At 38.1% G+C, this 26607-nt stretch overlaps 1 protein-coding gene across 5 annotated transcripts in view; it reads right to left on the bottom strand.

Moving 5' to 3' along the window:
* The window catches only part of LOC117207319 (telomerase-binding protein EST1A-like), a 143083-nt gene that overhangs the window by 21695 nt on the left and 94781 nt on the right, over positions 1-26607 (bottom strand). For all 5 annotated transcript variants that reach the window (XM_033447392.1, XM_033447395.1, XM_033447393.1 and 2 more), the window contains 4 exons: positions 22667-22779; positions 13026-13129; positions 12485-12658; positions 10343-10546 (listed from right to left, as the gene is read on the bottom strand). In XM_033447392.1, the coding sequence (XP_033303283.1) occupies positions 10343-10546; positions 12485-12658; positions 13026-13129; positions 22667-22779 (595 nt within the window). The remainder of the gene's footprint in view (positions 1-10342; positions 10547-12484; positions 12659-13025; positions 13130-22666; positions 22780-26607) is intronic.

The raw sequence follows: 26607 nt of genomic DNA, 5'->3' as shown, positions 1-26607 counted from the left end.
ATACTTTCACGACATTATTTGCGAATGATTTTATCCTTTTCTGAAAGCAGCCATTTCATACGAAGATCACGGGTGAAAAACATTATAAGCGATATTCCTTGTACTTTATAGGAGAGCAATTTTCATATTCACTGCGACGTTCAAATATATATCGAAATCATTTTTCTGTTTGATTCTGAGATTAAATATGTATTTCTGTTACCCTATTATTTGTTTCTTACGGAACGTTGTGCTGCTGAGCATTGTGTTATAGAACGGTTGCGCTATCAAGCGACTAAATTCAATGCAAAATCCGCTGCATCATTTCATTCTCAGGCCATTTAAACACAAATTCTCCGTGTTTCGAGCGATATTACACGTGTTAAGAAAAAACGGAACGCATCCTTATCCAAACACTATTCATCGATTCCGACCAAACAAAACCAATGCTAAGCTTTTTCACGATAAACGAGGGAAAGGAGAAAGGAGGAAAACGGTCATTGTATACGATTTTCCCATTATTTCACCGTGTTTCAACCAAGTATTACGTGGCTAAAGCACGAATCGCAATTGTTACCATCGTTGAATGCCGCAGCGGCGCTAGCCATTTTAAACGAGATCGTAACACCCGGACCAGCCTTCGTGCAACCTGCATTTGAATAGAATGGCCATATAAATACGCGACAAATATATGCAATTAGAGTCGTTCAGCGAGTTGCTGTTCCAACTTCTACCGTTGTCCCCCTTTGCATCGCGTTCTTCCTGTACAAGTGGTTGACGAAGCGTGTCGCAGGGAATTTGCGAACAGATTCGACCACGAATGGGGTCGAAAGTTAGAGAAATTGGAATTGCATGGGTTTCTAGTGCTATATTTGACCAGTTGGTGACGGCGGTGGTGTAATAATGGTCACGTTTGATAGGGAGAATTTACGGATGGACACATTCTACGTGCTGTTTAATTAATATCTCGATGTTTGTTGTGCAAATATTTGTGGATTTGAATATCTTAAAGGTGAAAGGTAGGAGGTGAATGGGTTACAGTATTATTCTTAGTTAAAATAGGTTATTTACCTGCAGGCATATTCCTTGTTTTAATTTATATTTAACAGAGCATTTGATCTTAGTTATTGGTAAAGAATTAACGGTAGAGAGATCTTTTATTATAACTTTATCAATATACCGAGAATAATTATAATATATGTCGGGTTTACATTAGAATTAGGGTTAGGGGCGTGAAACGAATCTTCGTTTGGATTACACGTGTCGTTATGCAATAGAGAAGACATCGACTAGTGCAAATACGATTATCATAGAACTGGACAAGTAACCGTGGTAATTAGATACTCGAGAAACTAATGACAATGATCTTAGGTTCAATAACGAATCCGCGGTCGACGGGATGATAGATGAACGTGCTCACAAAATCTAAGTCGGACGCGTAATATTCACTGGTCGTAAGGGGGTTACTCTTTTCGTCGATGAGATCCCGAGAAAGAATGACTTTCCCGTCCCGATGATGCCACAGAGGAAAACTATATGGGGTGTGTCTAAGGACACGAGATCATCGGATTCGTCGAGAAAAGCCTTCGTTCAGAAAGTAAGGGAAATTGGCGTTGCTGCTAATTGGTCAATCTCCATATCGGTGGTTAGAAGAAGATGCTAGCCGCCCTCGAGGGAAAGTTGCTAGTGGAAGGCGCTGCTCGTTGAAAAATAGGTCTCCCCTATTTTCCCGTAATTGGGACAAAGACTGTTTGTCTGTTTGAAGGACTTTAGTTAGCTAAATCTTACTCGAAGAATAGGGTCTGCGTGTGGCGAGCTACGGGACAGAGACCGTTGGAATGTTTACTGTCGAGTGTTACAACTATTTCCTTTTTAAGGAGAGCTATAGAATTACTCCATGCCTTTGTTAGACAAAGCGTTCATCCCGTGACCGCGGCTACGTTCGGCGACAGACTGTCGCCTCGAGCCAAAGCTCACTATCACTAATCTCGAACAATTACAATCGGATTGAATAACTACAATTGTTTAATTACAGCTATCGTAGACTCTAGATTACAATGTTGCGGGATTATCCAAAATTCCAGAAGCTCCGGTATTCTTTCGTCTCCGACATATATGATAAATCTTTTAATCGGAAGCAATTTTTTCGGATGTTTCGAAATGGTTGATGGGACATTTTAACTAAAAACGGAAACATAGCAAGTAGAACTGTATAACCTGTATAACCGCAAAACAATCCAATTACGAAGGGTTAAATCAAAGCCATTCTCGGCCACGAAGCTTTTTCAACGTCTGCCTTTCGTTTTCTCGTCTCTTCTCGTCACGAACTCCCCTTAAAAGGCCCATCGTTGTAATTGCTCAAAAAATAACGATTCCTACCGAGTCGACTCCGTCGTTTATTACACGACACACGCATAAGCATATACATACGAACGTGCACACACAATCGCAGAAAGACAAAGAACAACGATCGAACGATTCATCCAGCGTTGTCGCTCAAGGTTCACGAGCTGAAGGGTCTCGAGATACTCCGTTGATGCAGTGCGGTGCTAACAAAAGGTAATTAGTTTAGAGTAATTAGCTGTTTCACTTCTCCCCGCGTTTTTCTTTTCTTCGTTGCCCTCGCGTTCCATCTGTTCTGCTTTTTCCCCGCCGTCGAAAGTGAACGCGCTCGTGATAGTAAAAAGTAATTGTTCTGTGCTTTTTTTGTCCTTTAATAACACGATACCGTGGCTATTGACACAGAACCGAGAGAACTTCGCGTGCTCCCTTGGCTTCACAACCTCCAAACGACTTTAATGAGAAATCTGCTTAAACATCGCAGACACAAGCATTTTGGAAAGGTTCGTGTGTACTTGTTTGGCTTTTAACGATCGGGTACAGAGGTTCTGTTAATGGCATTGTTCGTATAATCAGTTCGTAGTCGGTATTGTTCCTATTTGTTTGATCGTTTAAGCAGTTCGTGTAATTTATTTTCTTTCCAGCTCAAACGGTCTCATACCTAATTTAATTCTTTTTTGTTCTAACTTCAACTTTGTAACTTAAACTTTGAGAAAATAGATTACCGTTGCCAAGTTAGTTAGGAAAGTGGACTATGTATGTTATTACGATTAGATTCACAGAACTAGTTAAAAATACGTTCCAGATTCACATGACAGAATGAAGTTCGGGCGCTTTTCCGGAAATAATAGAGCCCGGCTTTAATTAACGTCTTTATTCCAGGACGTTTAATTAAATACAATGTCTTGAGTTAATTTACAGCCCGGCTGTTGAACTTCTCTTTCAAGAGAGAAGGGGATCCGCGTTGTTTTATGTAAATAGATCTCCGTCGGTTGCTGCACGAGTTGGAGAATTTACTTTTCGCAAGGGAGACGAAATTTCATGGACTGCTATGGTGGCCAAGTGTTCGAATGGAATTTGTAATATACAAATGAAATTGTTACATTAGCAGCAATGTAATACGCGTTGAATAATTTTGTGAAATAATATTATTAATAATATTACCGTAGAACCCCGTTTATATGACATGATCATTAACATAATAGCAGTCCACCTAGTTCTTTCCACTAATTTCATAACGAAGCCTAAAACTTCACTAAATTCAATTTTTCTAAGTATGTCTTGACGAAAACTAGTACATTAATCTGTAGAAGAAGAAACAGGAGCTTAAAAAGCTCAAGCTATGTTCCAGCAAATTCCATCTTCGATATTTCAACAACACGTTGATTGGCTTTCCGACGTGATAAATTGACCTTTGTCCGATTATAAACGACACCAACGTCTACCTAGAAGAAATTCCATAATACGAGCGGGTCTAATCGATAGGCAAGCAGATGATCGTGGCCCGAGAGAGCGACAGTCTTTATTCTAGCAATTATTTCTAATTAGCGACGAAAAGTTCGCCGACCTCCGCGGTTCAAGTGACTTCCACGACTATTGCTTTAGAAGATCTCGAGCTTGCACCGCGGGATAAATTAGCACCAAGCTGCAAAATGACCGACGTCGTTTCCGAGGAGAGAAAGGGGACCACTTTCATCTGACAACAGATTCTTCGCAACCCAAGAATCTAGAATTTACTCGCTACGAACGTCTGGTAGAAAGGTTGCAGAAAAAGTCGTGGAAAATATCTATGGAAAATACTTTTAAGGTACCTTCGCAAAAACAGAATGGAAGATTTAAAACATTCGCGTATAGATATAGGAAACAAATATAGAAACGTCGATGTAAAAAGCTACAAGAATTTTGAGAAGGTTTGTGAAGAAAGATATAAGAATTTAAGAATAAATATTGTAATATGTCTTATATATTTTCAAATCTGTCTGAAACTTTATCAGTATTACTGTGATAATAGTTTCGTAATTGAAATATATTTTGCCGAAAATAAACTAACGTCCAGATCGAACGATAATACGTAACAAACCAACATTCGAGCAAATTTACTACATGGCAATTCGGACATAATTGATCCTACATCCTAATTACACTCCTACGTAACACGTAATCTCATCAATTCACGGACATCAACTTCTTCGGGTAACGCGCCTCTTCGAAACTCCGGCGAACAAGATTACCGAATCTAACGCGTTATCCTCGAACCAGTCGCCGATTTCGTCCGAAATAAATGGCCTTTTCTTAACGGTACGCGTAATTAGGAGCCTATCGGTTGGTCGCGTTTCCTCACGAAACGCCGCACGTGAAATATTTCCAGAGCGGCAAAGGTTCTCGACAGACCTCCCGGCTACGTTCTAGATCGTCGATCCAAGGTTCATCGACCAACCATGACGGTTTAGCTACAAATAAAGGGAAAAAAGAGGAACCGTTCGAGATTGTACTGCGAACGAGGGATATTTTAAGCGAGAAATTAATTGGTCACATTTCGCAATGGATGCGAACAGCGTCCAAGATTTCTGCTAGTTCCGCTAGGACATTGTCGGATGTCGTAAATATAAACATAAATTGTAATGTAAATTGATATAAAACAAATTCAAGTAATAAATATGAACGCGTAGCATGAATTTATATTATGACTGAATTTATATTACGCAATGTCCGTAAAATGATCAAACCGATCAATCACCAAGATCTAAAAAAAGAAACAATAAATAGCAATCATTCGTGTTTTCGAAGATGAATTCACATGGGACATCAAATCATCGCGTAAAGTGTTATACGTAGCCTGTAATCGCTGCAAAACAACCCGATATTTACCAACAGATTAGCAAGATTCCATACCGAAAGTTTCGCAATATCGTTGAATCCCACGAGCAACAATATTCCCGTCCGATTTAACGGTTCCGTTCATCGTTCGTTTTATCCTCGGATCCGAAACAACGCTTCTTGGGCCGTCTTTAATTCCCGCGGCCACGTTACCCAGAACCACTTTTTACGTCGCTTCTTTCGAGCAATCAAATTTGCATTTTCGGGCTTTCGTTCTCACGCGTCCGTTATAGCGTCTTGATCCAATAGAATATGGTTCTTTATGCCTGAGTTGTTTGCCAAATATTTTCAAATGAAATTAACATATTCATGGACATGGTCGTGGTACTGGTTCTTTTCATGTGTAAAATCGAGGGTCACTCGGGCACTTGCTATAATCAAAACTTTGTTATCCTTCGTTTAAAATTGTTTCGTGATTTTTCTGTCGCGAAAACACACGATGAAAGGCGATTCTTGATGAAAACTAAACGTTATGAGTATTTCATAAAAGAATTGTTTCTTTCTATTTATATATAGAAATATCGAATTGAGAATAATTCTGTAAAAACTCAGGTAGAAAGTGCTGAAAGTTGAAAGTGTATATTGAGATTACTGATTAAGATTTCTTAAGGGTATAAAAACTCGGAAAAAGACAGATATCAGATAATAGAAAATAAGAAAAATCATAGCTTTCTCCAGCACTAAACGCCACAACGTTCCGGCGCAAAATCGCGTGCGGAATGGCACCTAGCAGCTCGCATTGGTGTCGCTGAAAATACAGTGGTCGCATCGTTGTTCGGATTAAAAGAGAATTAAACAGGCAACATTACCCAACTGGTAGTTGAACGTGCTCCGAGAGAACACGCGAAATTTTGACTGGATGCGCGCGGGACACGCCTTTATTTCCTTCAAGATTTATATCCCTCGTGGCGAATGAATTTTCGGCGGGAGAGATAAAAAGAAAAAAAGTAACAAGCGCAATCTATCAGGATGAGTATCGCGGAGATTTAGAGTAAACCCCCTGCCACCCTGATGACCGAAACGATTGGACGTCGCTAATGGAGGAACGGGTTCGGAACACCAAGTTAATTTCGGACGTACCCACGGCACTAGTTTGCTTTCGGTGCGTGATTATTTGATGCCCGGCCAAGTAATTGCAACGTGTCTCGAGTGTATTCTGGCTCCAAGGATGATAGGGGCAACTGTTGTTTTTGGATCTTGGAAAAAATGAAGATTTATGACTGTGTTCGATACGGCTGCTTTTTATTTCGCCTTTTGAAACTTTAGATTTGCAACGATCGGAGGAGAATAAGATGATGGGAAGATAACAATCAAGAAATGCCGTTTGATTTTTTAGACGAGAAGTTGCTATTTTTAAATCACTTTTTATAATCTTTTAGATGCAAGAATTACAGTAGCAAGAAAGTAAACGAAAGAATAATTAGAAAGCGCAGTTAATTTTGTCAGTCAAAGGCTATTGGCTTTTCGTTATTTTCAACGTTCGACAAAGTAACAGAAATGCAATAAAAATACTAATTGCCAAACAGTTTCATTTGAACTGTTCTTTAAGCAGCAAGAACAGCTATGTTCGCATACCTTACTTTTACTTCCATATTTTGCTTTACCCCTTTAATCTTGTATACCAGAAACAGTTACAAAACCTGAAATGTTGCTTAATTTCATGCAAATGCTTTTGATGCAAATGAAGACCGACATTATTTTTACGAAATTTTAAGCTAATTAAATACACGATGTTTTTATTCGCAATTTACATTTGGCCGGTAGGGACACGAACGAATTCGGAGCATCCCCTTGACGAATGACATAATTGGACGTCGACACAGGTGGAACAGGTTCCACTTGACGTGGAAATTGTTCCAGATATACGCGAACAGGTTGCTGCTTTCGGTTCAGAGATAATTGGCGCACGCGACTTCAACATTAAGTGTACCTATTTACAAAACAAGATAACGCGAATACCGGCACGGGTCGTAGCAGATACAATTTCGTTCCCACTGTGATCCCTGAGAATCTGACAAATCAACAGTTAGTCTGACACGAATAAAAACCGGCCCAATTATGCATTCAATTATGTGGCTATGCAAATAAAACATGCATTTAAGTGAACCTACTTGCGAAAATTACTGCAACCAGTGACACATTAAAGTATAATAGCTTGCTTGTACTAACACGTAAGTGATATAACAATTTATGACAAACATTTTTTTTAATCTATTCATGCATGAAGATAACAGGAGAAAAATACGATAAGTACATTCTAGAAGACGAAATGATTTCTTTTATCTTATGCTGTTTTAGAGAAGGCGCTTTCTGCAATTCTGCAACTCTGTCATCCTTCTGTTAAGTTTCCCTTATGAAAAGAGTTTTATCGTAACAAGTTATTCGCGTTATTTATGGAATTATCTAAATAGGCTGTGGATCAGAAACTCTGGAATTTCCAATCTCAGAAAACCATTCTCAAAACTTGCTCAATTTTTCAAACAAAACTTTACCTAAAAATCTCTTGTCAATGACCAATACCAACATCCTACTATAATGCAATTGAAACACAACGCCAACTTATCAGCCACACGGCATTCATAAAAACGGAACGTTTCGGACAACGAAAGCGAGGGTTGGGATACTTCAGGAAAGAAGAACGAGCAGCGATACAACAACCAGGATCCGATCGAACAGACTACCGAGCCATGTACCATTCGGATATCAAAAGGTGTCCTTTATTTCGGCGCGCTTGTCACCGAGTCCCTTTATCGTTCCACGTCCAACCAAGCTAACTTTATATTCTACCATGATATTCCCTGTTCCATGGCGAAACTGTGACTGCGATAAGACCAGCGGCTTGGCAAAAATTCAGCAGATACAGGCGAATTTATTTTACCTCCCCGCATAAGGACGAAAAAAGTCGACAGGGCGCGGATGAAGATAATGCGAGCAAGGCGAAACGAATTCGGTAGATACTCTTGAAGGGGATTTCGTTGGTTGGCCGAGTGGAAAGAGAATTTTGATGCAGTGTGAAGAATTAAAAGTGTGTATAGCGAGAGAGAATGAGAAACGGACGGGTATTAAAGTTGAAAGGTTGATGTCGGCAGAAAAGATATTACGGTGAAAGCAGTGTGGATAATTACGAATCTCTGGTGGTACTGGGTGGAAAACGAATGTGTATTATATGGTTTTTGTTGTAATTCCGTCGAGATTTGAATTATAGCACTTGTAATTCATGGTCAGTTTTAAAAGAATCATAAAGTGTATATTATATCAACCATGCAATATGATTCGCGATTGCTACAGTGGCCCAGAAAAATATTTGAATATTTACAGGAGATTTTTATGAAGATATATAAAACATTTTGAAATTTCATCAGCACCGCAATGGGACACAACAATCATGATTATCCTCGTAAAACTTGAAACAAATTGGAAAATGTTGTTACGTTTGTTTCATGAATACAAATGGAACATCATTTTAAATGCGAACAGGAAATAATCAGTTAGAGTTCTACAAACCGTCTAACACGTATCTAATTACCCAATATCTAAAAATTTCACACGGTCCACGAAACAAAGTAGAAACATTAATTCGGTATTACACATTATTTAAGATACAGGATACTCATTGTAAAGATAAAATCAACATATATATATATATATCATCCTTACATTCGACATCTCAAGAAAGATGTTCGTATCACATATAACCCTATAATTGGTAATACTACTAAATATTTAATTTTATATAATTACGTAAAATTCTTAATTACTCCGAAGTTCTATTAATTATTAAAACGTTCTTTGTATAGCTTTGTTAAATCTTTTTATTGTCCATAAATTCCTTAATTAGATCAGTTTTATTTGTAATATAATACGAAGTTAGTTCGTTTTAAGCTGCAGATATGCCTAAATGATTGACGGCAGGCTTGACGTGACATTATTGCCAGAGACTTAATTTACCATAAAAGGCTTTACTTTACTCTGAAAGGAGTTCCCCGTAAAGTATTAAATTAATAAAACCAATAATATATTCATAAATTTATCAATCACCGAAATACAAAAATTTATGTACTCGCAGCCGTAAACGAATTTACTATCGATATACTTCCTTTTACGTCTCACCCAGATAAAAAATATGCTCTAGCTAGCAGAGAAGCAAAACGGAGACCCAAAGACTACATAGTTCACGCATAATCCAGCCTCAGTCAGGGGTTCAATAATAAATATGCAAAAAGGAGGAGCATCGATGCCGTAAATAAAAATGGTGGGCTTGCGTGCTGTGATCACCGCGCGTAAAAGAAGAAGAAGAAAAAGAGGCCCGAAATAAAAAGACGAGATCGAATCGAGAAGAGAGCATACGAGCAGAAAAGAAACGAAGGAACGAACGAAAGAAACGACCAGGCAACTGTACGCAACCAGCGTGTCCTGGTAATCTCTTGATTTAGTTTGACTTAGGGTCCATGGTACGTGTTCCCTTGGCCACTTTGTCGGCTACCTTCGCGAACGAACGATGAAGATACGAGAAACAACCGATGGATGTATCTTGAACTTGGAATCATCGAACCCCGCGATATCGAGCTGACATCTTTATTTATAGAAGTTTCCAGTAGGTCGGTGTGAATTTGGAAATTTCGGTTTTTTCCAGTTTGATCGGTTGGCCAAGAATGTTTGATCACAGAATGAATAGTTGCAAATGTAAAATTGCGTTACAACGTGATTTTACAAAAGATATTCGATATACTTATATTAAATTTATTAAACTTCCAATCCCCCTCCCACCCAAAATAACAATTTTATCAATCGTATCACTCCTATCCTCTAAACCTCTCAGTTTTATTTAATATTTCGCATGTCCTCCCCATAAATAACAATAAGAAAAACTTATTTCGTAAAATGAAGTAAAAATGATGATATATTAAATATTTTACGAAGAACGCAAATCGTTGGTTCAAAAATCAATTAAACAAATATTTCCTCACTTTCATCTTCCTCACAGTTCGTTTCAACATCGAGCTTCGACCAAATACATCGTCTACAACAACATAGCGAACAATGATCAATCGATACTCGATATCGATCGGACAGCTCGATAGATCATTTATCTATGCGTTTAACGAGCAACGATACAGTCTGGAGGTATTAGGTGTTTACCACTCACCTGCACTCGCTGTCTATGACGATCCTGTTTCCGCTGCCGCCTCTCCAATTCTTCTTTTCTCTCGATCAACGACCTTATCTCAACCGCGGCTACGGGCGCGATGCTATCGTCAGGTACGACTGTGCACGAGGGTAATCTCTTGAGGGTGGAAACTGGCTCGTCTTCACCCTCGCTGTAACTTTCCACCAGGAGCTCCGAGTCGCTCTGAAAGCGAATCAAGGATTCCGTTTGAATTCATTACTCGGGACGACAAGTATGAGAAAAGGGAGCTGGAACTAATTTTCTCCATAAATTACTTTGTTTCATCTCAGTTTTTTATTCTTATTGATCTTTCTAGATGTGTTTCGTGAAATTAAATTCCTTTGATGAAAATGATTAGAGTGTTTTGTATAAATTGACTTGTGCTTGTTTATTGCATTGGTGGAAAGGTAATGTCGTTTTTTGAATTAGAAGAATAATTTTGAGTGGCTCAAATTTCACAGTTTACGTTACCCTTCCAAATTATCTACTATTTCCCAATATCAATATTCAATAATGAAAATCCTCCATAACGATATCGCCAAACAGCTACTCCCTTCTTCTTCTTACCACATTTACCCCTTCCCTTCAATTTCCCTAAACGACACGTTAATCCCTTTTCATCAAAATTCCATCTGCCCTTGAACGAACGCGAATGAACGAATGAATAATTCACAAAGGGGGAACGAAGAATAAAGATCGTTGCCATCGTTCTTAAACAAAATTCTTTTTCCTCGCCAAATGAAAATTTTCAACGAAGAAGATCCGCTAAGTAACTTTGCTAACGTGTTTAATACATTTCGTGTCGTGGAAAAATGGACACTGACGAGAGAATTTAGCTTTTCTAGGAAATGTGAAATATAGTCATGCTTTTTTAGATTCTAATAAGGTAAATTTGAAAAGAGGATCCCTAAATTCAAATGATTTAGATTCACTAAACTTCCTCTTACTCAATGTCTCAAACTCAGCATAGTAAAGTTTTATCCCCTTAATACACAAATTTTTCTTTACTTTACTGATTATGAGTAAATAAAAATAATCAATTGGTTAAACTAAAACTTTTGCTTTTTGATATACTGTATTTCGTTGATCAAATTCTTGAGAATATTCCTGGAATAAAATCCCTACGTCTGTTCCAATCCGAACCCCTGATCTGTTGGAATTTAAATAAGCACTGTCGTATGACTATCGTCCTTAATAAGGTTAAGTTTACTGTTTTTCGAGGAATACGTCAAAACTATGAAATATGTATATAAATTCTTATGAGCATACCTACGCATTTCAATCTTCAAATATTTCAATTATTAGATCACGCATCCACTGTAACTGTAGTGTAACGTGATAACCTTTCATAACCTTGTACATGCTATTAGAAATTACTAAATTACTTGTTGTAAAATTTACATATCAATATGTTCGTTATTAGAAGCTGATATAGAGCACAAAATAAACTTCACGTTGATAATTATTATGCATCAAGTAAGTTTATCAACTTTAATGCAAATATTGACGAAAAAAGAGAATATCGCGTAAATTCATGAAACTAACAAACGCGAAAGCAAAGTGGCGTCGCGCATGCGTGGGAGTGCAGCGCGATTTTCGGCGCAGCAGTGGCGCCCACTGTTACAGTATCGGTAAGCGCTAACGTTAAACGCGCGTAATTCGAGTGCAACAATATTCAAGTTTTGAAATTTTTATTTTTTATATTGAACTTATTATCAGATTATTGAACTTTATGAATACATGATTATACAGAAAAATTATTTATAATAATTATTAGATCTTGGATCAACTTGTTAATCAAGGTATTACTTAACCAAAAACTTATATAGTTATAAAATTAATTATTAATAATGACAAATTGATTCTTGAGATCTTGAGCCTGCAAGTCTAAATATGATGTAATTTATTTTTAATAGAGATGATACAATGAATTAAAAGACACGAAATGTATAAATAATGAAATTGCTATATCCTTAAAATCTGTTCAACATAATGGGAAACTGAATATCTGGTCTCCCTATATCAACAACGCATAAAATCTGCAATGTCTTCATAAGTAAATAAAATTTCGATCATAGGAGGTTAATTGACTTTTCCTTTTTCTTTTTGCAAGTTAGTTACCTGCTCTGGTGGTGAACTCGGCGTGCTCGTGCTCGATGCCTCCACCACGGAGACGTACTCGCTAATGCCAGTTTCGCTCTTCTGCAACTTCAATACCGGCGTCTCGAGGCCGCACAGGAACACTTGGCCGAAGAACAGAATCTTGTTTATCCTGAGGCACACTTGAGCAACTTCCTGGAATACAACATGAGCCAAGACTTAGTGTGGACGGAAGAGAGAACGGAGGACGCAAGTCTGTTTTGAAATTTCAATCACGAGAGAGATCGACCTTTGTTCGAAGTTTATTACAAATAAGCTACGGGAAACGATATCTGCGTCCCTATTAAATTTGATGGAAATTTTAGAATATTTTGAGCAATATTTATTTAAAGATAATTTACAAGTAAGTTGAAAAATACTATGTTATAATGTACTTATTAACGTTTTCGATACTTCACCATATGAACAATTTTTTATAAGGCTTTTAATGAAAATACAGCAAGAATATTTTATTATTACTTACATCTGTATGTAATATATTTATACATAACAAATGACCTACCATATCTTCGGTTTTTTCGGCGTAGCAAGGATCTTGCGGATTCGACATCAGCGGCGTGAATCCTGCCAAGGTCATATCTTCCGGCAGTTTTACCAATTCAAGTTCTAAAACAAACAGTTAGTCGAAAATTCTTTAATAAATCGCAAATTTACAATCAACGATCGCTAATTTCGCGAATTTCACGCTTAAAGAACAAAATTAATCGCACACCCTGTCGCAGCAGCTTCTCCAACTTGGAAGTCGCTTAAATATGCATGAGCGTAGTTCACCAGTAAAGTACCGTTTTTCAACTTCATGTCATAGATTAAATCGCAATCGCGAAAGATTGTTAATTAAACACTTCTTGTACTTTGGGAATTAGATTTTTAAGAAAATTGAGTGCCAAAAGACAATCCAAAGAATTATAATCCAGAGGATATGTTAGTGCACAACAAATATGAATCTTAAGGAGTCGAACTACTTTTGTATAATAAAGTCACACCTTTTCCACAAAATAGAAAAACCTCTGGCACCCAATTCCAATTATAAAATTTATAAAGGAATCAAACGTACGTCCCACGAGGGATCAAGATCGTTCTTATGCATATCATAACTATTTTCAAAACATTCCCAATCAAATTATTCGTTACACATCCAACGGTAAACAAGTGCCATTCAAAACAGAAATAAAACTCTTCTATTCCACAAACGCTAAAAAAATCATCTTATCACCAATCTCCTGGAAACATTACGAATAATACCCTACATTAACTCCCTTCGAACACCAATACCACGGTATCACGTATCATTAAAAAAATTCCAACAACCACGATTGCCACTCTTCGGTCACGTTCCACCAAAAATGCACTCGAAAACCTAACAGAAAACGTAACTACAGTTAGAACGCTTACACCCTGTGAACACGATTACCAGTAGAACAGTCTGCGCATACAACGTTAGTACCGTTGCGCGAAAATTTATGATATAAATATCGAAATAAATAGTTACGAACAGCAGTTAGGTATTGCAGCCAGACGGTTTCCCGAAAATTATGCTGCTGAATCGAAGCGACAGATAATAACGATCGGCAGTCTGTTATCATGCAAATATCGAGCGAGTGCACCAACGATAAACATTGGTCAACAACTACCGGGGAGTGGCAGGGCGTTCCGGTTGGTCCCAACCACGGATGAAAGGGGCTTAAGAATATTCAACCTGTCCGATGACACGGTCTACGTGTACAGATCGATCCGTTCCTTCGAGTTACATTGTAGCTGCGCATACCTCGCGTCATTGATCGCCGATAATGGAACGATTTAACGACGGGAGGAACAGCCCTGCCTCGAGACTGTCCGGAACAGGTATATGTAATCGTTCCTGTATGTACAAGATGGTACTTTGAAGGCATGCTTTTTCGTACCCGTGGTATGCTACGAAAATTATGGTAGTCCTTGTATATGTATAATATAGATTTAAAAAAAGAAACAAAAAAGACGTGGGCGTAGTATAACGTAACTTTACTGAGGAGAGGCCTAGTTTATATACAGTCAACTGCAAAAGCTTTTGTACATTTTATTAAAGGTAGCCCAGATTTTACAGCCAAAATTGAATTATGAAGTTTAACATAATCGGTACTTAATAGAGCAATATCTTATACAGCTATTGAATTTGATTATATGTATTTGTTTTATGTAATAAATTTTACAATATACAATTTATTAATCCGCAATGTTTGAAAGAAGATGGAATTGCATTATACGACTTTCTAGACAGCAATTTTCATGCAGTAAAAGTTTACATAGTTGCCTTAACAAACTTTCCCTTTTCCGTCGAATCAAACTCCCTAAATTCGATCCCGCAAAATTTCAATATTCAATATGCCTATCTAAAATTTCAATATCTGATACTCGAACGCCTAGCAACTCTCGAAATACCCCAACCATATATATACCCAAACCTATCTATTATAACAATGTCCAAAATCTGATGGAACCGTGATAGATACCTTGCATCGTATTGTCAAATTCATGATTCGCTCGTGTTCGACATCCCCAGGATGATGTTGCGACTACCAGCGATTTCGAATGCAACGCGCCAGTCGCCATTAATATTCGGCTGACCGCGGCTTGAATCGCTTTACACAGGCTGCATTTATCGCGAATATTACACGAAGTTCATGGTCAGCGTGGCCGGGAACTCGCGCGGAACGTGAGGAGGATCGAGTTAGGAGGATCAGCGTGGCAGCCTTCGCAATCGATCATCCGGAGGACCTCGCGCGAGGTAGATTAAAGCCTGGCTCTCGTCCCGAGCCTGGTGCAAGGAAATATAGAAACCTAATCGCGCAGGCGAAATAGAGAGCGTGCTCGCCTTGTTAATGCGAATTCCAAATAGGTGTCGTGGCATTCGCGATCATGCGAAACCCGTATCATTCGTGCTAACGACGCGGAGGTTACATACTTTCATGAACAGAGTATTCTAAACCGCGTGGCATGACTTTAGGGATGAATGAAAAGAAGATATTGAAATACAAAAATAAGGGGACAACTTCATAGAGATAAAAACAATAGGAAGTTTAAAAAATATATGTACTTTTATCTTGCTTATATCTTGCAATTGTTTTTAATAATTATGCTGTATGTAATAGAATCTAAGATGTAAAGTTTTTAGTACTATTCTGGGTTGTATATGAGTTGTAAATGACCCAACTTCTTCGTTGCAATTTTATCTACTAACTTAACTCATACATGAAATTTCAAAGATCCATTCTTATTTTTTCAGTTAAAAAATCCAAGTTCCCTCATTCATCAAACGATCCCAAACCTCTGAGGAGCAAAATAAGTTTGCAGAACCAAAAAGCTTAACTCGGAGCCCGGTAGGTATACCATCCAACCAGCCCTTGAAACATCATAATCTCACACGAAACTCTGCCATCAAACAACAACCACTAGTAACATGACGCAGCGTAAACTCTTTCCTCCATCGAACGTCTGAACAGCATCTCTGCTTGAGTCCGCGAGAACCTATCTTCTCGAGCCGGTCGAAGACCAGCATTGCCCAACACAAAAAGAAAAAGCAGAAGGAAAGTAAGAGAAAAAAAGAACTCATGAAACAGGGAGAGAAAAAAGAAGAGTGGAAAGAGAGGAAGAAACATCTTGGATGATCTTCACAATAACATTCTTTCTCGGGTCCGGTGGGCACGTTCGCAACGCATTGGCCCGCCCAACGCAGCAGCCACCATCCTTTTCTCCTCTTCTCCTTTTGTCCAATTTATCCATTGTGCCTCGGGTGTAACGCGCGGGTAAATCGAGAGAGAAGAGAGAAAACGTATCGAGATCGTCGAGTGGACAACGAAGGATGGAAAGAGGGAAAAGAGAGGAATACAAGGGAACGCAAGAAACCATCCGAGCCAACAAATTGGCATTACGGCACACGTTACTGGATGTACCGTTACTGTCTCAGTTCCTTTTTCGAATCGTATCGCCGGCTGCGTTCTCGCTTGCACGCGATCCAGCAGAACCGGACGTTCCTGCTGCTTAGCCTTTCGATGTTTCGTGATTTTTCTCCGGGGATTTGGTTTTGTTCCTTTTCAACCGGGAAGAATGGATTTGTCGCCTTGGTATGCGCGCGTATGTGGTGTGGTATTCGTAGGAGGATTGAGAGTTCTCGTGCTAACTGAAAGCGGAATAGATGACTGCTTGATAGTTGATGCATTCGCGTATGATTGGTTGCCTTTTTGGAAGAGAAAGAATTTTTTGATATTTGCTATTTCACTCGTAGTTAAACTGTATCGATTAGTCGATTAAAGTCGATTAAATTGGAGCTCACAAAGTATTCGAACGCTTGTAAAAACCTTTTAAGACAGTAATATAAAATTGCACTAAGTTACGAGGGAAAAATTTTATGTCCCAATAAAGAACGAGAACTGATCGAATTGTCTGTATTAATATTTTCATTTCATTTAACATTTCATAGAACTAGAGTTCGTATAATAACTGCTCAATTTTTCTTACTACCTATTATTTTTCGTTCATATAATAGAAGTCCACTATTACATGATGGATTTAACCGTTACAAGTTCAATTAATCGAACATTGAGCACAGTAATATTATTTGGAATACTTATGTTCATTTTTCTATACAGTATATATTATACTATTCTATACTGTATGCTATACCATATACGATAGATCTAAACATTTCATCAAAAATTCGAGTAACAACTATAGTTCTATTCAAAGCACGTAACCATGCACTGCTTAACATAATGCAATCGAGTCGCCGTATCAAGCCATAAACTTCCCATCTAACCGACTCCGTCGACTCGAGATGGATAATCCATAGCGGATAGCAGAACACTGTCGGACGTTGTGCTAAACACTTTTTCGTCCACTTTTCAAAGGAGAACAACCGTGATTTAATGAATTAACAACGGTCCACCTTGTACCGTCGATACGTACCACGATACGATCTATGAATTATGTACTGTTATCGCGTGTAAACCTGTCTCAAAAGTAAGTATAACACGACCAAGGACGCGCCTTGAAACTGGAACGCTCTTTCCCAGCAGTCTAGATCCGTTAGGGTAGACCTAGTTCTAACTCTGGAAGACTCGATTCTACATGGAATTACGAAGAAAAGTTCGTAACACTGTGATTTAATATCATCGGCAACGATGAAGCTACAAAGCCTTTAAGTTGCCATTTTTCATTATATCATCGAGGCGATGCGAATTAGTGAAAATGACGAGATATCTAAAAACTTTCGATTGACAGCGATGAATGCTCCTTAAGATCGCACAAATAATCGGCAATTCGCATGATTTGCCATCGTAGTACGGGGTAAAGCGTGAAAAAATTGAAACGCAGCTAGATGCTCGTTGAACCGGTAAATTCATTAACGCGTCGATCATAATTATCCCGAGGATTTGTCATCGATTATAAATTTTCGCTTGAATCACTGACTCGTCACTGGTAGACCTGTTTATTTCTCGAATCGCAATGAAAGTTAGAGAAATGGAAAATTATATAATAAAGTACTGCCACGAATACGAAAGAATTATATGAAGTATTGTAAAATATTAAAGTTGTAACGAATAGAGATTAATTTTAAAAATAGTATTACATCTGTAACGTGATGGTATATTTATTATTAACCCTTGTTCATTTTTGTGAAATATTTTGTAACCAACGCGATAGATTTTGATTTTGCACTTAATTTCGTAACTTTGTATTATGTTTAATGTTTGACTATCAGTTTCTTCTCCAGTATAGGGTAATCCACATAAATACCTTATAATACTTAACGAATTGAAGAAGTACTATAGATACAAGTTCAACACGCCACAGTTCCCACAGTCAGCTATCGGAGGTCAGCAGGATTACTTTAAAATTTATTTTCCCATTTATTCAAAATTCATTTCGCATTTTTTTATAAGGACCGTTACTACCATCAATCTTTGTAGTTGTAACCTCCGCGACAAACCTAGAAAAATCCGCGGAATTTGAGCCAAGGAATCAATTAACCCAAAATCCCCCTTAATTCTCCATCTTTAGAAGCGTCAATTCAACACGACCTGTGTATTAGCGTGTAACTTCACCCTATGAAACATTACCGTGCATTCATAAATCATGCTGCATACGAAATACATCCAACGCATCAACACACCTGTTTCATTAACTCGTAACACGAACTTCCTTCCTAATGCCTAAATATCCTTGTATTTGTACAATTCGAATATTGTTTGATATCATTTGTTCGAAAAATATCCGAATATCTTGCTGAACAATGAAATTTGTATATTACTGACATGTACTTTTGGACGGTTTGGCAATCTGTTCCAAAGAATATCCGAAGTTTTTCATACAAATTATATCATCGATTTGCCAGAAAAACGACGCAACTAAGGGAAACGAAGAAAAACTGTTCAACGCCCGAATACTATATTTTAAATATCTTCAAATGTACTTTAATATGTCACAAATGAGCTAAAAACTATCGTTTAAATATCTTTAAAAATCTTGAAATCCAGTACGAATGTGCTCAACAATGACAATTATTTGAATATCCTGGAAACTTTTGGAATCCGAAAATGTAGAAATAAATTCGAGAAACTATGATCAAAGAGATTGAGATCCAACGCGAACTCAAAATTCATAATTTAAACATGCACCTATAAAATCTATAATCTGCTACGAAGTCTCCTATAATCTAAAATACATTACAAAAAGAATTGAAGTGGCATAAACGAATAGAAAAAGGGAGCAAAGCAAACTCAAAAGAACAGACACGGTAACTTGGCGTATTCCTGTAGAGCAAACGCTGGAAAACGATTGGCTGGCGACTCGTAATCGGTCGGCCAAGACTTTGAGTGTATATGGCACTGCAGTGGTCACATCGAACGGATTCACCGTTACGTAACCGGCGGCTATCCGCGGGTCAACACACGGCCAGAGGCTTCACCGTTCGAGGAACTTAGGTTTTTCGATTAAACGACTGGTCCAGAGGGGACTTCGAGAGAGACGCGTTATCGCGGGATATCGTCGCGTCACTGGCACATGAACGTTCGCTCGGGAATTGCGGCATCGGAATGGTCAGAACACGTAATGAACATCAGAATGACGTGGGTGACGTTTGCTAAGTCACAAAGAGAGATTTTTGAGGCTAAGGAAGAACGATGACAGACCGATCGATCCGACAATTTCTCTCTCGTCAATAAAATGCTTGGAGAGACAATTCGATATGTTTGAGAAAGTTGCGTATTGATTTCAACTAGTTCCCAGGTATTTTAAGTCGAAGATTCTTTTGATTTCGATCAAGTTGAACAGATTTTTTTGGTTGAAGATATTTCTGGTGTAGATTTGGGTTAAATTCAAGAAGAATAGCGATTCTTGTAGGAAGAATCGTCGAGGTCTGTTGATTCAAAAAATCTTTCGTATTCATATTTTTATCTTTGGAAATTAATACACTTTTGTGGACTTCCTGTGTACAACCATTAGTTAACTCCTCGACTATAAAACTATCTACATGTCTAAGAACTCCGTTCAATAATTACTAATTACTTTCCACTTGTATTATTGTCATCCTGTTTTATACTTAAAATTATAATCTCATCCAGCTGCTACTTCATTCCGTCTTCGAATTGATCACTACTAAATCTAACTAAAGATCGAGCGAAAATTAATTCGCTTTTAATTACTTCAAATTTCATGTCAAACAGAATCTCATGACTAACGATCCGGTGAACCGGTCAAGCTGAGTTTACTTTCTCTATTTTGCAAACTACATTCCCATCGTAGTTGTGTCAAACTATCCTCACGCGTTTCGTGTTAGTCAGATAATCGTTGAACAAGTTCTTTATTTTCAAAAATATGTATCCCTTTCTTTCGGAAATTTTATTTCTTTCGTCACAAACTATGCTTCGTATTCACAAACTATAATAAGTTATTTATTCAGCGTCCAGTACTCTGTTTAACTGCGTAGTACACTGTATATTCTATCCATAAAACAAACTAATCAACGCTCTCCATACTTGACAGAATCCCCCATTTATTCTTCCCAAAAAGAACTCTCTCTTCTCTTCGATCACTCCAGTCACGTTCTTCGTAAATGAAAAGTGCAGCACGGTTACACACGCAACCTCTTATCAACCCTGTCCAAGATTACTATTGTTACGATACGCATTCCTGTGTAACGTTCACCATGCAAATCACTGCCGGAATATTAATTTAGCACCGATGCGAAACGAGAACAAACAAAAAGCTCGATTCCTCTGTGTGCATCCGCGTGATACTATTAGTCGGCGAATTATTGACGTGACATTAGTAATAAACGTATGACTGGCGATATCAGTAAAATCCGTTCGACAAAAACCGAGTTCCTGAATCTCTGATTGCATTCCTACGGCCATTAGTCGTGCAATTATAATACGGTTACTCCACTTGCTTTGCTCGTACTCACATTTATAATGGCGTGCATGCCGTATCATTACAGTAAAGCCCACAGATAGTAAAGTTCTATTAAAATTGTGGATTTGAAATAAGAGCATCAACCTATCTTATACCTCGTGTTCGATATATGTATTCAGAGCCACGGATTATTATTACAGAGTATGCCCGTATAGGCGTGATCGGACATTAAGGAATAACGCTATCGATCGGTACCGAATCGATAGATGTCTTTGATTTAGATAACAAATGCTTAAGTAAAGTACACGTTTTCTTATTTGAGTAAATAAAATATTTAAGATTCATTTTTCTTTGAAGGGAAATTTCTTGATAATTATGTGGCAGAGGACACAGTTCGATTTCAGTGATTTCAATGCACGAGTCTCTCAGAAGCCAAACTGGTCGAATCCGCTTTTTCTCAATTTCATTATATAAGCACACGATTAATGTTCAATTAAAAAACAAGATCATTGACTTTCTTGAGAATGTTTATTAGAAGGAGATGATATAAATAATAGAAAACTCCAAGGTAAAATTCGAAGTTCCTTTTCAATATTATCACCCTTTTCTGCTTTTCAATTTATTAATAATAATATAGTTGTTGATCGATGTAGGTTCTGAACCACTCGCATGTTATCGTGACCAATGTTTAGGATCAAACATGCTGATAAAAGTATTGGAACAGACCAGCTTCTCTTGTAAGACTTTGTGCGAATTTGTAAAAGAAACACGATCATTTATTAGATTCTTTTGTGAAATAAAAGGAACAGTATAATAAACAATAATCATCGCATTGCTTCGTTAGAGCAACTTCATGACTACTAAAAATCTTGTTTTTTTATGTAAATTTCAATTATTCTTCGTCTTAACCACGTAAGACATTACAATTTATCCGGAAACATTTGGCAGTCGATATACCAAACTCAAGTCTAGACAATCCTAATTAAGATAGCATTTTGATTTCGTGGCCGTGTAATGAAAAACAATGCCAACTAACGGCAGATCCAGCCGTCAGCAAGATCATTATTTAACAGAACATCTGATCGTTATCTGCTGTGTTTGTGCCAATCATCGTCATGTCAAGGCGTGTCAACGATGTTTTAAGAATGCTGAACGGGTGGTAGGAATGGTGTCTGAATTACTGTGATCGAATCAAAAGTGGTAGGCTTGAATTGGTTCGTTGATGGATTTCTAACCTGCACTTTGTTTTCTAGAATCACTCGGTTTAGTTGAACGTGTATTAACGATGATCGAACTAAATCGGTCCTGGGATGTTCTACTAAGAAGATGTTTTTGTTGGGAATTTTTAATGTTGAAGAAATCAACAGCGTTTAGCTATTTATGAAAGGAAATGCATCAATTTACGAGAAATTTTATTTGCAAGTGAAAAACATTTGAATTATATCAGCCTATTATGTGTAGATGGAATTTTTTCTACCGTCTCCTTTTTTTATTAGATGCCAGTTATAATCGTATTTTTATAGTAGATGTAAGATTGCGCAAAATCTAATTCTGTCTTGCGAAGTGATTAAGGAATAACAAGGATAATGATAGAAAAATCGAGAGATCTATTTAGTTAAAATTCTATATGTTTCGAACATACAAAGGCAGAGAATTTAAAAAAAGGCAAGCTATCGTAGGTGCGAAAATGGATTAAAGCGATCTCAAAAGCGTGTTTTACAGCATCCCTCGGGGATATCAGTTTATAAATTCACTCACCGTCTTCTCGACCCTCCGCGTCCTTGGCCTGGATAAGAATCGTTCTGGAGTAATTCAATTTTTCCAGTAGGTTCACCATCATGGCCAGCCTGCTCCAGGCGTCCCCAGGTGGCCTGCAACCAGACCAGAGGTTTCGTTCAACGTAAATAAGGAACGAGTCAAATTCCCATCGTTAGAGGTGTCTAGCTATCGGTTGAAATCGCGTAACTAGAAACCGGAAGGATTCAACCGGATGATACTTCCCTATTGCAATAAATATTCCAGCAATGATTCAATAAGCTGCCAGAACAACGAACCAACTACATCACATCGAATAAGACAATCAAACAGCTTGTGCTTTGTAAAAGTGACTTTACTCGTTTCGTTATTATTAGCTTACTGCTATTATGCAAAAAAGTTTATAGCACGGATAATTTGTAACCTGTGTCTCGTAAAATTTCACTGATAATATTAGCTCAATTGTACAAGAAAGTTTTCATCAGAATTTCACGATCTTCGCGTTCGTCGTATCGGTGACATTGTTAAATATACGAAATGTCGGTCCACCGGTGTTTCTCTGACGATCGCGCGAACGTTCTCGCGAGAGAGCGCGTATCCATCGGCCACTTCCGTGTTACTGTAAATCCAAAGTCGTCCGTTTAATTATTTTCACCGCGATGAATGGCAGTGCGCGGGGGATCATTTTCCAAGCTATCGATCATTCGATGCTATCGTGCACAGCCCTGGAGGCGGCGATAAAGAAACGCGCAAGCAGAAAGACAAGGAGGAAGGAGAAAAACAAGAGGAGGAAGAAGCAGAAGAAGAAGAAGAAGAAGTAGTAGTAGAAGAAGAAGAAGCGGATGTAAAAGAAACGCGCACGACGCTTAGCTCCAAGCCGGGATTAATCGATTGCCGTCATGAAAGGTCATTCGTTAATTGCGCTCTCTCCGCGTGCTGCACACGTTTCCGTTCGTCGTCCAATCGGCGAACCTCTTTATCGCTAAATTATTATCGACCGCTTCTGCGGCGGCTTTATTGAAAATTAACGCGTTCCTCGGAAAAATACTTGAATTACGGAGACGAGGTGCCGTGAATGGCTGACTAGCAAATGCTACGATTACTGCATGCCTGCGATTAACGCGTACAGAAGAGATACAGTAGCATGTTCGTTGCGAATTGAAAGTTATTATAGGCTACTTTGTGTACATATCGTGATTGGGATAAGTTGTGTTTAAAACCAGGAGTTTAATCTAACGTGGAACATTGCAATATCTCGACAAGTAATTAAAAAAATCAATCGATAACAGAATAAAATATTTCGTTAAAAGCAAAAGACAAGCTTATCCACGTTTGCGCTTCGCTAGGAAATCTGTCATTGAATACAGTTGATTCTCGTATTTGAAAACGTGTAAAACTTTTTGAAAGGCGAGTTAAAAATAGTGAAATTTTTTAGCGAAGGTAAGATATTACTTTTGCATGATTTATCATCTAACACGTCTGTTTTTAAGTGTTCGAAAGAAATTTATAGTTAAATTTATTTTCTTCTTAGTACAATTACCTTCTTTCTGTCGAAATACGTATGTAGCCAATACGGAACACGTTTAGCGATGCATAATATGGAACTTGTCAATGATGCTGATACTGACGATGATGATACAGAATTACACTTATTTTATAGCGGAAATTACAAAAGAGATAATAATAGCGAAGAGCAAGTCCAGAGTAAGAGGAGTTCAATGTAATCGTTGTTTTCATTGAGGTCACAAAAAGTGTACTTTGCATGCGTCATTCACGATATCAATATGTAGAACACGAAGAAAATGAATATAATGTAACATAAATAACAAAAATAGAGAACAATTGTTTTGTTTGTCTTTTTTGTTTAAATAAATATTCATTTCTCACAGTAAAAATAAAAGTATCTCAGATTTCTTTTTAACTCGTTCCATTTGATCTTTTTCACATTTTTTACCATGACTTCAAGACCTAAACTTCTAATAATATTATGTCTCTTATATTTAACAAATTCAATAACTAATTCTCAGTAATTAATTATTACTTTTGTCATGTTTTAACGTTAGTACCATTGAAAAGAAAAGCCTGTTTCGCTTTCCGGGAAGCTTTCACAATCAAGTGTTCCATATTCCAGGATGCAGTTACCCTGTATTAGTAAATTGAAAAGTTGTAAATCATAGGTATATAGAACTTCTTTTCACAATTTTACAAGTCTTACGTCTTAAGATAGGAAAGAATATTAAACGGATCTCTGAAATTCTCTTTCATACTCAGATGTTAAAAAAACAGAACTCAAAATATAATGTATATTGACCGACAAGAATTAGAAATGAAATGTTGCATTAACACAACATTCCCATTGGGTTAAACCGTAAAGATCACATTTTTATCGATGGCTTCCCTCCAATAAATATTCCCTACATTCTTTTCTCCCTCGCAAGACACTCAAGAACGCCATCAAACACTGGAACCTCAAACTGGACCAACCTTCCAGCATAAAAAAGGCAGACAACGCCATAGAGCATAAATAGAGAAGTTTGAGTGGAAGAAGGGAATAGTGGGAGGACATGAAAAAAACGGTGACAGTGATTGATCTCGCAATTACACGCTCTCAGGCACGCGCGGTGGGAAGATCAAAGTTGCTATCCTCGATGAATGGAGGTGAAAAGAAGAAGAGGATAAAAAAAAGAGGAAAAGGTGAAAAAAGGAGAGGGAAAGAGATAGAAAGAGAGGAGGAGAGGGGGGAAGGAGAGAGAGAAAAGGAAAAAAAGAGCGGCAAGGGGATCGACGGAGTGGCGATTCGACGGCAGATTAATTGCGATCCGAGTTCTATAAATAACATCGTAGAGCAAATTCACGTTATTCAACGAGCTAAGAAGAGGATCGAGGAGGACATGGAAGACGATCGACGATGTTACGATCGCGTCCTTGCCAAGGAAACGCTTCGCTCGCATAATTGTTAATCGCTAACGAGCAACAATAATTAACTTATCCAGGCGGACATAGTATAGTATGGTAAGTTAGGTTGGTTGGGCTGGTCGAGTTGGTTGGTTGGGTTGGTTGCGCAAAGAGGCTGAGTCTTGGATCGCGAGTGTTCGCGCAGTTACGGGACTAAAGGGGCCTTGAAACTCGTTTAATGGACGATAGATCGCATCAGTCGGCCAAGCACGACTGTTTTCTCTCTTTTAGACCGGTCTTTTTTCTTTCGTCTCGTTAGAAAGATCCTGAGGATCGATACATTCCCTCGGTCCCCGCTCGATCCTGAATAAAAAGCCTTGTCTCCGATCGTGCTCGAATCATCGACGAAAAGACGTCCGGCGCACGTCTAAAACGGTCCTCCTCGCTTTTTATAATCTTCGACTCGTTTGTAATCACAATCAACCATAATTAGACTGCGGTTTTTGACGCGATTTCTTACTTTTGCGAACTCATTTATTTCCTCCGATTGATTTTTTTTTTTTTTAATCGCTTGCTCCTTTCTCGACAACATCGAATTTCAATAACCGTCGAAACGAGACACGTTATCGTTTCACGTGCGCACTGACGAGACCCTCGTTCCTTTAAGCTGGACCGTGATCGCTAACAACCTGTCGCGTCGATCCTCGCCGGCGATTCCATGGTATGGCTTTCCTTTGTCAGCCATCGAGAGGGAGAACGCAAAAAAATAATTACACGTTGATCGGCGTTTCCTCGAACCTGGTCGTGTTTTCCATTGCCATCGCATCGGTATCCTGTGTACTTTTATTTCGATGAGTCACTCCCACGCTCGACGTTTCGAGAACGGAACAGGTTCACTAGCTAAGATACTTTAACGGACGTTTGCTACTCTACCCAGCTGCACATTTCTCTTTTCCAGTCGAAGGACGATGTTGAAGAGAGATTTGTCGGATAGGAGCCGAATTCGACATTTTATCATAAGTGAAGATTACATCTTTTTATTCTAATGT

The sequence above is a fragment of the Bombus bifarius genome, unplaced genomic scaffold, assembly GCF_011952205.1.
Source record: "Bombus bifarius isolate JDL3187 unplaced genomic scaffold, Bbif_JDL3187 scf7180000008026, whole genome shotgun sequence".
Taxonomy (NCBI): domain Eukaryota; kingdom Metazoa; phylum Arthropoda; class Insecta; order Hymenoptera; family Apidae; genus Bombus; species Bombus bifarius.
Note: the sequence above shows the minus strand (reverse complement) of the source record. Positions and strands in the feature narration are given on the sequence as shown.